This window comes from Podarcis bocagei (assembly GCF_964188305.1).
Source record: "Podarcis bocagei genome assembly, chromosome: 11".
NCBI classification, from domain to species: domain Eukaryota; kingdom Metazoa; phylum Chordata; class Lepidosauria; order Squamata; family Lacertidae; genus Podarcis; species Podarcis bocagei.
The window spans coordinates 63,067,897-63,085,478 of NC_138136.1; the positions used below are offsets into that span (position 1 = coordinate 63,067,897).

The 17,582-nt window shown below is 48.5% G+C and overlaps 1 protein-coding gene and 1 long non-coding RNA gene across 2 annotated transcripts in view; one reads left to right on the forward strand and one right to left on the reverse strand.

Annotated features, from left to right (window-relative positions):
- Positions 1-17,582, reverse strand: part of LOC308597395 — a 228,871-nt gene that overhangs the window by 87,613 nt on the left and 123,676 nt on the right. The window lies entirely within an intron of this gene.
- Positions 1-17,582, forward strand: part of DNAI1 (dynein axonemal intermediate chain 1) — a 158,045-nt gene that overhangs the window by 20,656 nt on the left and 119,807 nt on the right. Inside the window, exons 5-9 of the mRNA XM_081212844.1 lie at positions 2,138-2,264; positions 3,511-3,623; positions 4,787-4,906; positions 9,965-10,024; positions 12,532-12,666. Of these exons, the coding sequence (XP_081068970.1) occupies positions 2,138-2,264; positions 3,511-3,623; positions 4,787-4,906; positions 9,965-10,024; positions 12,532-12,666 (555 nt within the window). The remainder of the gene's footprint in view (positions 1-2,137; positions 2,265-3,510; positions 3,624-4,786; positions 4,907-9,964; positions 10,025-12,531; positions 12,667-17,582) is intronic.

A 17,582-nucleotide genomic window follows, 5' to 3' on the forward strand; every position in this document is an offset into this window, starting at 1 on the left:
CTCCCTCGGCCTGTAAAGCGAGATGAGCACCGCAACCCCAGAGTCATCCGCAACTGGACCTAATGGTCAGGGGTCCCTTTACCTTTTAAATGCCTTCTAGGCAAGCCTTGTTGAAATTGATGTGAGCAGGGCTGGATTTAGGTTTGTGAGGCCCTAAGCTCCTGAAGATAATGGGGCCCTTTATATGTCCAGCTGTCCTTTGTCAACAACAATGACAAAAGTCACTGTTTTGTGTGTTGAATATATGGTAATTTATGGACCTAATAGGTATCTCAAGCCATTTGCACCTGTTGCCCTGCAACCAGTCCATGCAGAATGTAGGCACCCTATATATAGAAATGAGCAAACCAGGAATATTTTAGGGAGCAGGCTAGCAGACGGGGGCCCATTACTTACACCATAGGAGCCTACACAACACAAAACACTGTTGCTGTATGTAGGTTTTATTTTATTTGTTTTTTATCTTATATTTTGGAAATGTACATCCAGTTTTTTTCCTTTAATTTTTTTGGGGGCCCCCAAGAATGTGGGGCCCTAAGCTAAACCTTATAAGCTAAACCCTTGTTTAGTTTATATGTAAATCTGGCTCTGTGAGCTCCATCCCTGCCTTGGCCGACAACGCAGGGTCAGTTCTGCTCAGATTTTGCCGTTTGTTGTTAATAAGGGCTTCTTCCCCTCCCGTTCCTTCTTTCAAACTTTCTTCCTTGGTATTTTCTTGTGCGTTCAAGCAGGGGAGGTAAATGAATAAATAAGTATATTACCATAATTGATCACCCGGAAATTGTAGATAGAAGCTGCTCCAGATTGTTTGGAAGGTGAGAATGGCTGAATTGCCTGATGCTGGGAGATAAATCCTTCCGTTCTGCCAGGTCGGCAAGGAGGCTGTGAACGATTCCCCTCATCCCTGAGATATTCATGGCTCAAAGGCTTTATGATCTGAGCCAACCTGATAGAAAAGACAGGAGAGCTGTACAAGCAAGCGTATTTGAGCAATTAGGGACAGCGTTCTGCTAAATTAGGGGGATTAGTGGCTCACTGGAGTCATTCATTTATTTATTAGATTTATATACCACTTTTTCAAGAAGCTCAAGGTGGTGGATGTCTCCCCATTTTATCCTCACGACATCCCTGTGAGGCAGGTGACTCCCATGAACTTCACCCTAGAATTCACCTTAGATAGTCCTGCAACTGACCGTTTTTACGGACCAGGCTTTGTGCGACATTCCTGGGATCTGTAGCTTCTCCCTCCCACTCTAGTGTAGTAATGTGAGGTAATCTGAGCTAGATTGAAATGTAGATGCTCCTTCATTCCTGCTGGGACTAGATCCAGCCAAAAATGGATGGGTTGTAGATTTGAGCCCCAACCCCATGTTGGGTGAGAATCTTGCGTTGAATTGGACTAAAGGTCCATAAGGTTGGACCATAAGGTTCAGTCGTGGCTGACTCTGGGGTTGCAGTGCTCATCTCGCTTTATTGGCCAAGGGAGCCGGCGTACAGCTTCCAGGTCATGTGGCCAGCAGGACTAAGCCGCTTCTGGCGAACCAGAGCAGCGCACGGAAACACTGTTTACCTTCCCCGCTGGAGTGGTACCTATTTATCTACTTGCACTTTGACGTGCTTTCGAACTGCTAGGTTGGCAGGAGCAGGGACCGAGTAACGGGTGCTCACCCCGTCGCGGGGATTCGAACTGCCGACCTTCTGATTGGCAAGTCCTAGGCTCTGTGGTTTAACCCACAGCGCCACCCACGTCCCTTGGGGTTGGACTAGGGTTGCCATAAATCTGGAATTTCCTAGACGTAGCCGGAATTGGCTGTCGGAAGCAGCTTCCGGGCAGAAATTGCTGAAATGTCCAGGACATAACCTCAACAACTTTGGACAAAACTAAAAAAACACTCAGAAGCTTTGGCAAAAAACAAAAACACCAACACTACCTCCAGGCATAAGGCAGTTGTCTATGATTCTATGAAGGGGAGAGTTCTGTTGACTTCCTTGTGGGACTTCTTAATGATGTTTATGTTTCATCACTGCACACCACTCTGATAATTTATGGAACAGCGGTACAGAAACCCTTTTAAGAATGAAAGAGAAATGTGGCTGTGTGTCATCATATCAATGCTGGTCTTTTCTTTCTCCGTAGGAGAGATCCTACAAGCAGACTAGTGTGGTGGAACAGATGGCCACACACTTCTCTCTCTATGGGAACCTGATATTCCGAGATTCGGATGAGGGTCGGAGGCAGAGTGTGAAGCAGAGCCTGACTATCGGTAGGCTTTGTGGGTCAGCAGACAGCGAGCGATCGAGCCATGCGCCCGCCACACCTACTCTGGGCGCCGGAGGAAATGTGTGCCTGTAGCCTTAGGTGGGGGAACACTGTCACACAGGGGCCTGTTTGTTAGCATGAATGAACAGGTAAATGTCAGTTTGCAGGGGGCCTCTTGCAGACATGCCTTCTCTGGGCAGGGGGGTACGCAGCAGTCTGGCAGGAGGTACGAATAATGGGAAACTGGTGCTCAGGAGAGGAGCAGAGAGGTGTGACTTAGTATATATAGATCTGGCTAAGGCTGTGTCAGATCACTGGTGCATCTAGCCCCTGTGGAACGCCCTCCCATCAGATGTCAAGGAAATAAGCAACTATCTTACTTTTAAAAGACTTCTGAAGGCAGCCCTGTTTAGGAAGTTTTAATTTTTTTTAAATAATTTTTTTAATTGATTTTCTTTTCTCTCATTACAAGTATAATTATAACATGCAGCTTGCATAAACATCTGGGGCTGGGACAAATTTATACTCTATATGAAAGAAAATTGTAAACAGCTGAATACGTTTGTAGGTCTAAGCTGAAATGTCTGGTAATGGGAAATTAAGGAGCTGATTTACTTATAAGAAGGTGATTGTTAAAAGATTGATTTAAGGTAAAAAAGTGAATTTAGGAATCTGGAGAAATTGGTAACGAGATATGGAAGTCTGTTTGAGGGAAGGAAGGGGGTTGATGCTTTATTTAAGCAATGTTTTAAGTCATGAATTATTATTATTATTATTTAATTCTTTGATACTGAAATGTAATAAAATATGGAAAACTTAATAAAACTTAATAAAAATTCTATTAAAAAGTAGTGAAATACATAAATGAATTGTGCATTGCATGGAGAACGTGCTTTGATGCACTGTGAAGCTGGGACATCTTTGAAGCTGTAGAAGACAGGCCTTAAATGCTTGTCTTCCAGCCAGTGCCATAGTTTCTGCACCTACAGACACAAAGCTCTCTCTCTCCCACCCCGGCCCAGCGTTTCTGATATGGGTTGCTGCAATAACTGCTGTGTTTGCCAAACTGTCCTGTTCTATTCTCAGCTGGGATAGCCCAGTTGGTAGAGCATAAGACTCTTAATATCATGGTTGTGAGTTCGAGCCCCACATTGGGCAAAATTTTCTTGAAGTGCAGGGGGTTGGACTAGATGACCCTCGTGGTCCCTTCCAGCTCTACAGCTTTGTTTATGATTCTTTATGATTCTCAGCTGTGGTTCCTGTCCCATCTGCTGTGGTGGACTTTGAGGCCCTGGACGAAGAGCTTAAGGAAGAAGAGCAGCCAGAAGGGGAAGCAGGAGAAGGAGAAAAAACAGATCATCCGGTAAGGCTTCGTGGCAACGTGCAAGCAGCTAGCTTGTATTTCTTTCGGTTTTTACTTTGCTTAAACTGTTCAGGGTTGGCCCAAGACATTTCGCCACCTGAGGAAAATCAGAAAATGTCTCTTCTCCCCCCACCCCGAGAATCATAGTTTGTTAAGGGTGCTTTTGATATACAGTGGTACCTCGGGTTACATACGCTTCAGGTTACAGATGCTTCAGGTTACAGACTCTGCTAACCCAGAAATAGTACCTCGGGTTAAGAACTTTGCTTCAGGATGAGATCAGAAATCGTGCTCTGGTGGCGCAGCGACAGCAGGAGGCCCCATTAGCTAAAGTGGTGCTTCAGGTTAAGAACAGTTTCAGGTTAAGAACGGACCTCCAGAACGAATTAAGTTCTTAACGTGAGGTACCACTGTAGATACAATGGTACCTCGGGTTACAGACGCTTCAGGTTGCAGATGCTTCAGGTTACAGACTCCACTAACCCAGAAATAGTACCTCAGGTTAAGAACTTTGCTTCAGGATGAGAACAGAAATCGTGCTCCGGCAGCAGTGGGAGGCCCCATTAGCTAAAGTGGTACCTCAGGTTAAGAACAGTTTCAGGTTAAGAACGGACCTCCAGAACGAATTAGGTTCTTAACCTGAGGTACCACTATATATTAAAAAACACAAGGAGGAGTCATTCCCCTCCTTTTCCTCCTGCCCTCTCTGTAGCCCCACCAGCAATGAGCAGGGGCAGGGACAGGCAAGCCCCTCACCCGCCTCTGGTTGGGGACAATACTGGGGGACTGGCATGGCTGACCCAGTGGCCAAGGGTGGCAGGAGGGGTAGTGGATAGGGCCCGCACACATTGGAACATAGGAAGCTTATACTGAATCGGACCGTGGGTCCATCTGGCTCACCGACAGGCAGCGATGGCCCTCCAGGGTTCCAGCACCCTGCTGCCACTGCTTCCTCTTCCCCTGCCCAGGTGGGTGACAGCAAGGTCCTCATGGTGCTGCTTCCTCAGTCAAAGGAGGAGCACCAAAGGTGCTGGTGATGCCCCTCTCTTTCCTTTCTAGTTCTGCCCAGACTGCCCCCCCCAAAGAGATGGGTGGGTTGGACTAGATGACCCTTGGTGCCCCTTCCAACTCTGCAATTCTGTGGTCGCTTTCCCCTCTTTCAGGCTGCAGCCCAGGAAGAGAAAGAAGAAGAATACCGTCCCCGTCTGGTGGGTGAACGAAAGCTCACCAACCAGTTCAACTTCAGCGAGAGAGCCTCCCAGACCTACAACAACCCTGTGAGGGTAGGCTGTCACTGTTGGTCTCTTCACACCCTTGTCTGTTGGCTAAAGTTCCTCTTGGCTATCTCTCTGCATCGAGTGCTAATTGCTGATGGACATAGAAGATATTGATTGCCTTTTGCCTTTGGCAGCTAGAAGCACGGTGGCAAAGACGGATGCTTCTTATATCAGAGGTTCCTGGCGCCCTAGAAATGGTGGAATTACGCATGTGCAGCATTCATGGGTGTCATCTCCAAGCTCTCTGTGGATGCTTGACACAAACTCTTCCTCGCCCACCTCAAAAACACCAGTTTTCGGGGTCTGTCCTCAACCGCTTGTTTGTCAGGCTGTTTTCTAGAAGGGAAGGGCTGTGGCACATCTGCCTTGCAAGCAGGAAGTCCTCCGTTCAATTCCTGGCATCTCCAGGTAGGGTTGGGGGTCTCCCCTGCCTCAAAAACCTAGAGATTCAGAATCATGAGAACTGGAGTCTGAAAACCTGGAGAACCCCTGCTAGTCAGGCTGGTTAAAACCGTACCTAGTCGGACCATGAGTTTGGCAGTACATAAGGCACGGAAATCAAGCCTTTATCAGGAGAAACTGGCAACTCTCCCAGGCACCCGGCTTGGTCTCCTGTTGACCTCCCTGTCTGCTTTCCTGGCAAGATCCAGGCAGAGGTCGCGATAGGCGATCCTTCTCAGCGTGAGAAGAACACACCCCTCTTTCCTGCCCCCCCCCCCGGCAGGGGAAAGATATAGACAGAAACGTATTTACATCCCTTTATTTCTGTCTTTGCAGCGTTACAGAAAACATGACTGCTCTCTTCAAACTCCAACAGTCGAGAGACAAACTCCTCCTGTACTTCCTGTACAGCTCATATTACACTCTGAGCTAATTCCGGTGCCCTCTGCGCTGTGAATTGACTGTCCCTCTGTTTCCCACGGAACAGTCCCAACGTTCCCATTATGTTTTGCTTTCAAGCTAGCAGTAGCTAGTGGCTGCATTGCTTCAATATCGTAACAGTTTCCTATGGTCCATGAAAGGTGATGAGCCAGAGAATGCTGACGTGGTTTATGTCTGAATATTTTTCAGCAGGCCTGTTCTGCTATCAGGGCACTTTCTCAGGCTGTGACAGTTCAAAAGCGAACTAAGTGGGAAGTCTCTCCAAATAATCTTTCTGCATCATGGAAACTGTTAAGAGGAGGCAGGAACTGCCCTCCTGGATCAGGCTTGGAGATCCACCAGGTCCAGCGTTTCTCACTGAGTAGTGGCCAACCTGATGCCCCAAAGAGGCTAAGAAGTTGGGGGTGATGGGAATAATAGTAATAATAAATTTTATTTATATCCCGCCCTCCCTGGCCAGAGCCGGGCTCAGAGCGGCTAACACCAATAAAATTTCACTAAAAACATAATAAGAAAAATAGAAAAAAACCCCAACAATTTAAAATATAGGTTAAAATGCAATTTAAAATTCAGCCTCATTTTAAAAGTCAAAACCATAAGGGGAGGGAAACATAAGGGTCAGACTGAGTCCAAACCAAAGGCCAGGTGGAACAGCTGTGTCTTGCAGGCCCTGCGGAAAGATGTCGAGTCCCGCAGGGGCCTGGTCTCTTGGGAGAGTGTTCCACCAAGCTGGGGCCAGTACTGAAAAGGCCCTGGCCCTAGTTGAGACCAATCTAACCTCCTTGCGACTTGGGACCTCCAGAATGTTGTCATTTGTGGACCTTAAGGTCCTCCGCGGCATACCAGGAGAGGCGGTCCTGTAGGTACGAGGGTCCTAGGCCGCATAGAGCTTTAAAGGTGAAAACAAGCACCTTAAACCTGACCCTGTACTCCACGGGAGCCAGTGCAGCTGGTAAAGCACTGGATGAATGTGATCCCGCGGCAAGGACCCCGTAAGGAGCCTCGCCGCAGCATTCTGCACCCGCTGGAGTTTCTGGGTCAGCTTCAGGGGCAGCCCCGTGTAGAGCGAGTTACAATAATCAAGCCTGGAGGTGACTGTCGCATGGATCCCTGTGGCCAGATCAGGGCAAGAAGGGTAAGGGGCCAACTGCTTAGTACGGTGGAGATGAAAAAATGCCACCTTTGCTGTGGCTGCAACCTGTGCCTCCATGAAAATGGAGGCATCGAAGGTTACACCCAAGCTCTTGACAGAAGGCGCTGGCACTAACTGAGCCCCCACAAGAGATGGGAGTTGGCCCCCTAACCCCATGTCGTCCTGACCCAGCCAGAGCACCTCTGTCTTCAAAGGATTTAACTTCAACCGGCTCCCACTCAATCATCCAGCCACAGCTTCCAAGCATCTGGTCAGTGTGTCTGGGGCCAAGTCAGGGCAGCCGTCCATCAACAGATAAAGCTGGGTGTCATCAGCATATTGATGGCAACCCAGCCCAAAGCTCCGGACAATCTGGGCAAGGGGGCACATAAAGATATTAAAAAGCATTGGGGAAGGGATTGCGCCCTACGGCACGCCACACACCAAGAAGTGCAGTGGCGGCAACTGCCTCCCTAGCGCCACCAGGTCCAGCGTTTCCCACTGAGTGGTGCCCAACTTCATGCCCCAAAGAGGCTAAGAAGCTGGGGGTGATGGGAATGATTAATCTCTCCCCTGTTTCTCTGCAGCGTGTGCTTTCCAAAGGTATTTCTGTCTTCACACGAAGGTTCCATTTAGCTTATCTTGCGCGAATGCTGCAAGAATGACCGACCCATAGAACTGTAGAGTTGGAATGGACCCCAAGTGTCATCTAGTCCAAGCTCCTGCAATGCACGAATCACAAGTAAAGGATCTGCGACAGATGGCCATCCAACCTCTGCTTAAAAACCTCCACCGCCTCCCGAGGGAGTCTGTTCCACTGTCACACAGCTCTTGCTGTCAGAAAGTTCTTCCTGGTGTTTAGTCGGAATCTCCTGTCTTGTCACTTGAATCCATTGGTTCGAGTCCTGCCCTCCAGAGCAGGAGGTTAGAAAAGGTCTAGAAGGTTAATCATATGAGGATTGACTGTGGATAAATTGTGTGGCAAGATTTAAGAGACACTGATACGTTCCCGAGGCTGGAAAGAGGCGGGCATGGGTTACAAGATGCTGCAATGAGCTCAGCCCTCACCCTCTCTCTCATTGCAGCAGTAGCAGGTGCTCCAGAGGCGAGAACAGGGCATCTCCCATATTGCCTTCTTTTGCCCTTGACTTTGATTTCGGGAACAGGGACGTGCCCTTTCTCATTTTTTTTGTTTCAAAGACCGAATGCCTGCTATCCACACAGAGGCCATGGGGTTGGGTGGGCTGCAGATGCAGAGAAGCAAACAGATTTACTGGGCCATCTGCTCTGACGATGCAATTAAGACTCCTAAAGCACTTCAGACACTAGAAAGCAATGTCGTAATGAATAATAATGTGATCCATAACAATAAAAATACCAGTGACTTCAGGATAATTGCAAACTCATTCCGGCGTTGTGTGTAACAGGACTGGTTGGTGGTAGCGCATCTGTTTTGCATGCGAAAGAACTCAAGAAACCCCAGAGGGATGCTGCTAGTTGGTGAGCTAGGTACACCAGGGGTTTGACTTGGTGGAAGACAGATTCCTATGTTCCTATAATAATATAATAATAATAATTTATTATTTATACCCCACCCATCTGGCTGGGTTTCCCCAGCCATTCTGGGCGGCTTCCAACAAAGTATTAAAATACAGTGGTCTGCTAAACATTAAAAGCTTCCCTAACCAGGGCTGCCTTCAGACGTCTTCTAAAAGTCTGGTAGTTGTTCTTCTCTTTTACATCTGGTGGGAGGGCGTTCCACATGGCGGGTGCCACTACCGAGAAGGCCCTCTGCCTGGTTCCCTGTAGCTTTGCTTCTCGCAGGGAGGGAACCGCCAGAAGCCCCTTGGCCCTGGACCTCAGTGTCCGGGCTGAACGATGGAGGTGGAGACGCTCCTTCAGGTATGCTGGACCGAGGGTGTTTAGGGCTTTAAAGGTCAGCACCAAGACTTTGAATTCTGCTTGGAAACATCCTATGACTATGCTGCAACTGAAGCACTCATTAGAGGCATTTGAGATGTCCGTAGAACTACTATTACAAAGGAATAGCTCAGTCAGTAGAGCATGAGGCTCTTAATCTCAGGGTCCTGGGTTCAAAACCCACCTTGGGCAAAATATTCCTGCATTGCAGGGGGTGGACTAGATGACCCATGTGGTCCCTTCCAACTCTACAGTTCTATGATTCTATGTAATAGGTCCTGCTGTGCCGATGTGGAAAGCAGAAAATTGTTGCAGCGTCTACTCAAAGCTACCAGCTCTGCCCTCTCTGCTCCTTGGCCAGCTCCACACAAAGCCTTTATATCAGACCATCTGTGTCTCCCTCCAGATATTGCTGGACTCCCATTTCCCCATTTCTGCCACAGCCTAAACCTCCCCAGAGGCCTGCTTTCCTAGATCCCAGCTTCAGTTCCGCAACACCCTTCTAGTTCTAGTGGAGCTGAATCTGACTTGTGGGCAGCCAGCCAGTGGCCAGTTCTTCGGTCTCATTCTCTCACCCCAGAGTTCTTACGACTACCTTGCTTACATAGACTTCAGGTGCTAAGGAGAAAACTTAGATTGCTTTGAACATTTTCTTTAAAAATCCCTTTCCCCAGAGAGAGATGAGCCCAAGCTTTTTACATAGGCTGTTATAATTCTAGAATGCCATAAGTTAGCCCGCGTGTTGCACTGCTCTCGGAGGCAGAAGCAGTAAAACCTATCCACCTGCGGCAAATTTGCAGCAATTTCTGCCGAAACCAATGATCCTTCCATTTGTACATTCCTATCGAGGTGCTTTCGGTTTCCCTGGACGCACGTGAGCCCGGGGTCATCGCAGCAACAGGCCAGCTCTTGTCACAAATAAAATGTCACGTTGACAGTAAACACAGATCCATTTGCAATACCCTCGCAGCACACAGACCTTTTGGATAAATGGTGGGGGGAAGTCACACTCCACTGGCGCTGCTCAAGTCCCAGGCGGTTTCTCAGCAGCTAAGCAAGAGCTGACTTTTATATATATCCTGCACTGACAACGGGATTAACTGTGTGCTACTTCAATTCCTTTCTTCCAGGACAGGGCATGTCAGATGGAGCCCCCGCCGAGAGCTACCTTCTCTGACACTGCCAACCAGGTAAATGCTATTTATTTATATATTAACTTAGAGCATTTGTGCCCCACCATTCAGCAAAAAAGAGAGGGGGCTTTCAGAGCAGTTTACATACTGTCAGCACAAGACCTACAACCCTACAACACAGAAGGAGAAAGGGACATGGAGGGCAGAGGGGAAAATAGACACGCTCAGCCACCAGTTTCTAAGCGTTTGTTCCCATAATGACCAGCCGCCACAACTTTGGGTCAGGGGCTTCCTGGTGGAGCTGAGCTGTGCTTCCTACTCTGCCACTGAGGTGACAGCTAAGGAAGAGAAAGTTGGATGGAGCCGGAATCTCATCCCTTTAGTCTTCAGTCTTAACACTGGGCATGCCCAGGTGGTCTGTGCATCTAATCCCGGCCAGTCCCTCAGTGCCTTTGCTCCTTCCTAATGGCCTGTGAGGATTACAGGGCCAAGAGAACACCCACATCCTTGATTGAAAGCATGGCATTCCCTACAGCACAATCCATGCCTCCTCAAATGTACGCCCCAGGTAAGTGACTTCAGGTAAGCAGCCTTCATTCTCTCCTGTGTGTGAGATAAAAGCATCCGCTTGCTTTTTGGGGTGTGTTTGAAGGTACCAGGGAAAGACCTGCAGGATGAAATGTGGAGGCCCATCTCTCTGGCTTGGTGTAGATGAAAACACATCTGTGGCAGGCTCTGAAATGATGCTGAAAAGTGTCCCTGGGGGTGTCTCTTTAATCTGCATCTTTGAAACAATAGTGCCATTAGGATAAGTGCATTTTTGCTGCTGAAGTGTGTGGGATGGAATTCAACCAGTTTTTGTTTCTTTACATTTTCTTTTTTTTAAAATCTTACTGTTGCCCAGAAGTTGAATTGATCCACACATATTTCTTGTGGTCCCTGTGACAATTGTCCCAATTACCACTGATTTTGTCTATTGTACTTGGTACACAGCAGTAGATAAGACAATGCACAGACTCAGCGTCTCTCCCTCCTAGAGGGACATGGAGAGATGGAGAAAGGGATGCATCTCTGTTATATCAAATTGGTCCTTTAAAGGGACACCCGTGTTTCTAATCAAAGTGCTGGAATAAATGCAAATCTCCAGCTCGCTCGCTAGTGGAATTCTCTTCAGGCTGAGCACAGCTTGAGTGGCTCAGAGTAACAACTTGCTAAATTTGTCAGAACGCAGCTGAAGTTTTAGACAGAGGACAAAATCCCACATCTCTCTTCCCCATCTTGGGCTATTTTATGAATATAAAGTAATATTTCAAACTCTTCCTTTCTTCGTTCCCCAACTCCCTGCCAACAGTCCCTTTTCTATCCTACTGAATTTGAGTCAAGAGTCTTCCCAGAATCTCATGTGGCAAAGGACCTGCAGGTGGGAGGAGGAAGCGGCAGAATTGTCACCCACCGCCCAGGAAAGGCCTTGTTTCTTCCTTGACTGGCCTGTCTTTGTGTGGCTCCAAGTTTTCTCTTCCTCTCTGTTTGCCTTCCTGCTTCCCTGCTCCCTCCCAGCTACCAGCTTCACCTCCTTCTTGCCTGCAACCTTCTTGCAGCTCCTTCTCCCTTATCTGGCTCATAACTGCCTCTGCCCATGGATGGATGGATGTGTGCACTGTTAGAATATCCTGTTCCACCTTAAGGGACAGGTATGAGACTGTTGTGTGTCACATGTCTGTTTACACTCCAGCACAGCTTGCTGGGAACTTTTGCTTGCATATAGCTTTTGGTGTCTTGCTTTGGACATGAAGGAGAGAAGACATGTTTTCATTTTGCCTGATGTATGCTGAATAATCTACTTGTAAATATGCTCAACACAACCCCTCCATGCCACCTCTGTTGCACAGTGCTTTACTCTGCTGAGTGTGTGTGCATGCCCAGCTTCTGAAGGCTTCTGAAGCTAGGGTTGCAGTTTCATGCTGATCCAAGGACTGGAGATCGCCTGGCACAGGCCAGCTGGGGGCCTGCCAATTGCCCCCGATTCCTTGGCTGCATCCCAACATGCACCTGTGGATCTGCCCCAGTCTTCCCTCCAGCTCTGGTCCTGTTCCTGCTGGAGTACTCATTTTGCCTCTCTAGCATGGAGCTAGCATGGTGTAGTGGTTAAGAGTGGTGGACTCATAATCTGGTGAACTGGGTTCGCGTCCCCGCTCCTCCACATGCAGCTGCTGGGTGACCTTGGGCCAGTCACACTTCTCTGAAGTCTCTCAGCCTCACTCACCTCACAAAGTGTTTGTTGTGGGGGAGGAAGGGAAAGGAGATTGTTGACCTCTTTGAGATGCCTTAAGGTGACTGAAAGGCGGGATATCAAGTCCAAACTCCTCCTCCTCCTCCTCTTCTCTATGTGCTCAGGGCCACAGGGCTCTAGGGTGACATTTCTTACACTGTCATCACCCATCTTCTTTCTTGGTGGTTTGGGTGGAAGTCGGGTGGGGAATGTTTTTAAGAAGTGCCTTCTGCTACCTGTGACTAGTTCTGTCATGTTCCTTGCTGTCTCACCATTCACTCTTTGTCTCTTTCAGTGGGAAATCTACGATGCCTATGTAGAGGAGCTCCAGAAACTGGAAAAATCGAAAGAGAAAGAGAAACAAAAGGCCCCAGTTGCAAAGAAAGAAGACAAGATGCGGGGAAGAAAACTGACGTCGCTGGAATCTCAGGTGCTGTTCCTGCATATAGTGGTGCTAATACGCGTCAATGCTTTGTGCCTTTTATATTTTCAACATCCCTTTCCCTTCACCCTAGGTGTTTTCTCCCCTATATCATTGGTGAAATACTTGCTGCCCCTGTGTTTTTGCCCTAGTCCATGTTCTCCAGTTCCTGGCTCAAATGTTTTCCTGTAAGGTTTAAAGCCATCAGGCCCCATCTCAGATCTCCACATGTTCAGGATGTGTGACTGTTTTGTGTGCAGGTGGAACCTTGCGAGGGTCTGCAGAGGCCGGGCTAAAGGAATTGGAGATCCCCTTGGGAGTTCATCACCTGGAGGTCCTCCACAATCTGCTCCATGGCTTCTCAGGCCTGCACCTCACAGCCCTTGGGGTACCTGGCATCCAGCAATCTGGCCACTGCAGTTTGCGCAGGCTGGAGCTTCTGAACCAGCCCCAAGGCCAGTCCCACATGGAGCGCATTGCAGAAATCCAGCCTCAAGGTTGCCAACACATAGAATAAGAGAATTGTAGAGTTGGAAGGGACCCAAGGGTCATCTAGTCCAACCCCCTGCAATGCAGGAATCTCAGCTAAAGCATCCCTGACAGATGGCCATCCAACCTCTCCTTAAAAGCCCCCAAGGAAGGAGAGACCACAACCTCCCAAGGGAGACCGTTCCACTGTCCAACAGCTCTCACTGTCAGAAAATTCTTCCTGATGTTGAGTTGGAATCTCCTTTCTTGTCACTTGAAGCCATTAGTTTGAGTCCTGCCCTCAGAGCAGGAGCAAACAAGCGTGCTCCCTCTTCCATGTGACAGCCCTTGAGAAGTTAGAAGATGGCTAACGCATCTCCTTTCCATCTCCTCCAGGCCCACAGCTGTCAACTTTTCCCTTTTCTTGCGAGGAATCCTATTCAGAATAAGGGAATTCCCCTTAAAAAAAGGGAAACGTTGACAGCTATGGGCTAAACAGACCCAGCTCCTTCAACCATTCCTCATAAGGCTTGGCTTCCAGACCCTTGATCTTCTTAGTTGCCCTCCTCTGCACACATGGCCTATAGTGGTCAAGCTCTCCCTGCACAGGAACAGCTGCAGTTCGCCAACCAGACGAAGCTGGTAAAAGGCACTGCTTCTGCCCATGCAGTGTGAGCAAATAACAATGTGGAGGATGCTTGCCCCTGACCTGGCCTGTTCCATGTGTACATGGTTCATCACATGCTGCCTGTTTTTTACCACCAGTGTGGTGTAGTGGTTAAGAGTGGTAATCTGGTGAACTGGGTTCGCTTCCCCGCTCCTCCACATGCAGCTGCTTTGAGACTCCTTAGGGTAGTGATAAAGCGGGATATCAAATCCAAACTCCTCTTCTTCTTCTATGTAAATTAACAGCACAAGAGCCTGTCCTCTGGATCAGGCCAAAGGACATCTTTTCCAGTATCCTGTCTATTGGGCCAGGCCTGGTTATTTTCGTCTCAGCTGTCAGAACAGCAAGAGCAGCGTGTGGCATTGCAGCACCGCAGGGAGAAGGGAGGCTAGAATCATTCTGACCGAACTCCAACACATTTGGTTGCGATGTGTGTGGAAACCCAGTATTTATAGATGAACAGAAAAATTACATTGCTGGCACTGGTGTTTTTGATAAATGATCCCTACAAATACTCCATTCCAGCTGTTGCTGGAGAAGAGGTGGAACGCGCACACACATGTCCCCGTTTTCATCCCAGTTGTACAGAAAGCAGGTGGAATCACCTGGTGCTGCGCAACAGTATTTTTTAAAATTCCCTTTCTTAAATTTCTACACCCCCCTCCTCCAGAACCCAATGGTGGGCGTGTCCTCCTGAGACCCCAGTCTGCCATCAACTTGGCTCCACGCTGCCCCCTCCTGCCAGGGTGTGAGAATCACTGAGGGTTTGCAGTTACAGACAATTAGAAAATGGGAAAAACCCATTTGGCAGCTTCTCTGTTGGGTGTGGGGCTCAATGGGACCATGTGTGTGGGGGGGGAGTCTCCTTTCACACGAGGATTGGGTCTTGTGTCAGCTTCATTATTATTGGCTCAGAAGGATGAGGCTGCCAGAAATAGATCATTAGGAAGAAATAGATATTGCCCCCACCAGGGGGGGGGGGGCAGGCTCCATTATTGCCTTGCCTTCTGCATGCTTCATTAATTCCCACTGCAAGCCTGAATTTGGCACTTGGACTGCCGATATCTGTCTCTTGCTTTTGCCTCTTGATTGTTTTCTGCTGCTAATTCTAGGAGAGCCACAGGATGGTGGTGGGCGCAGGGATGGGAACATGCTTGGCTCAGAGCTCCAGGTGGTTGAGTGGAGAATATTGGCCCAAACTTCCCCCAGTGATTTAATTGGGCAGCTGTGGAAGAAAGGGGGGAGATTTTTTCTTATCTCAACAGGTTAAGGACACCAGACTTATCTTGTGAATACACTGCCCCATCCCAGCCTTTCGTTTAGTTATTGTGGCTTCTATCTCGGGCAGAACTGAGATTGTAGTGATCGGCTGCGGCAACCTGATGAATCCAGGACTTGACGTGGAGCTGAGGCAGAAAAAGGGTTTTCGCCTTTTCACCAAATGCGCTGCAAGTGATCTGGGAGAGCCCCCAAGTGACTGGGTGTGAACAAACACTGTCAAAATGGGGGGGGGGGAGGTTTCAAAGTGGACCCCACAAAGTTATACAGCTTGCAAATACGTCTGGAATTTCCCAGACCTAGCTGGAATACCGTGAAAACTGTGGAATACTGTGAAAATTGCTTTAAAAATGGCTGGGAAAATCTAGGCATATGGCAACTGGTCTGAAAGCGAGATGAGCGCCACAACCCCATAGTTGCCTTTACCTGGACTTAACTGTCCAGGAGTCCTTTACCTTTACCTTACCATCAGCTTTCTTTGATTCTGTTAGCTATGATTTCTGCATCGCAAGGGGCTGGACTAGAGCTGTCCTCTCCAACCCTGCCATTCTATGATTCTATGACTCTCCTGGCGCTGCCTTTATAACAGAAACCAGCCAGCTTTTGGATGTGAGCCAGTCCCTGCATGGGAAGCACCGAGGAGCCACAGCCAGCAGGGGCGAGGTGTGCGCCGGCCAATTAGAGATGATAGATGTCATGGCTAGCTCAGCCGTAGATGAAAACTGAAATTAAGCATCCATTAAGTGCTGAGCAATCCAGCCATTTCCCGCCTGGTCTCGGAGCGCAGTCTGCCCGGATGTCAGATGTGCCTTTAAACTATTCAGACTGGTCACTCAGAGGAAGGAGGAGAGCCTCCAAGACGCTTGGGAATTAATTAGCACCAGTGAGTAACAGGCTAGCAATGGGGAGGAAGGGAGGGTTTGTTTGCTGCTGGCTGGTGGACATGGCCGTGAGAAACAGCAGAGGGACAACGGGAACAGGGAGTGCCTGCCTTTCAAACCTGATTTGAAGCTTGCTAGGCAAATGCAGGGAAGCGGGTGGCGCTGTGGGTTAAACCACAGAGCCTAGGACTTGCCGATCAGAAGGATCGCAGTTTGAATCCCTGCAACGGGGTGAGCTCCCTGCTCCTGCCAACCTAGCAGTTCGAAAGTGCATCAAAAGTGCAAGGAGATAAATAGGTGCTGCTCCAGCGGGAAGGTAAACGGCGTTTCCGTGCACTGCTCTGGTTTGCCATAAGCGGCTTAGTCATACTGGCCACATGACCCGGAAGCTGTACGCCAGCTCCCTCTCAGAAGTAGAGCAGGGGGAGCAGGCCTCCCCATGCCCAGTGACTGCAAGGATCCATTGGATCAAAAAGAAAGCAACTAATACATGTAATAAATAATAGCAATATAGAACAGTACTCCCTGCACACAGCAAACTAGCACTTCAGGATTCCTGCCTGCCCTTTTCCCTAGTCATTGACCTACTAGCTTTCTTTGGGCAGGGCACTTTTTGTGTGGCAGAGTCCTCTGCTGTACAAGGCTGCGAACTGTGGAATTCCAATGGGAGAAGTATCAGTCCTTCCAGAATCCTGCAGAAAACTAGATCTTTGTTCCATTTCTGGGCTGCATCATGTTTCTTCTTGGGCGTGTGAGCTACCCCCGTACCAAATTCCCGGAGACCCCTGCACGGGGAGTATTACTCACGACAGCAGTTTGTTTGTTTCTAGGTAATTAAAAGGCCATGAAGGAAGAGTTATATGTTGTAGGCAGCCTGCTGCTCCAAGATAAACATAGTTTTATCGAGGATGAATATCATGGCTGGCCCAGGCCGTTTGTTTTCCTAGCTCCAGACCATTACGCAGTCATAACGGATGCTTCCATTAATGTTATTGCCGTTGTATAAAATAATGCTGCTAAATATCCCCAGAAGGAAGGAATTAGTGTGCTGGTAAGCTGGCCCTGCCACTTCAGGACTTTGCTAGTCAGCAGCCGTTGCTGGGAAAATCAATTCCAAAAGGATCTTAAAAGGAGATAAATTAGGCATATCAGTTCCTCGGAAGATTCATTTCAATAAAATACAGCATAAATCACACCTGGAAACAGTGGGCAGCCCAATCAGGAGCGCTGGTGGCTTCAGCAAACCTTGCGCAGGGAGCGTCTCGCTGCTGGAGAATCCTAATTATCTTAGGATATTTATTTGCTGACACACAAACTTGTAACACTCCCTTTGCGCAGTGACACAGTGCTTCTCCGAAGAATCAGGGCCCACATAAAAACAGCTCTCTTCCTATAATCAGTTAAGTCTCTTGACTTACTGGAGGGCATTATTCATATTATTATTTGATTGCATTTAAACACCACTTCTTTCCTCCAAGGAGATCAAGGTGCAGTCCATAGTTTTTCTCTCCCCTGTTTTGTCCTCACAACAACCCTGTGAGGTGGGGCGAGGCTGAGAGCGAGGTACTGGCCCAAGATCACAGCACAGACAGCTTCCTTCGCTCACTAAGTTTTGGGAGAAAGAATTGAGC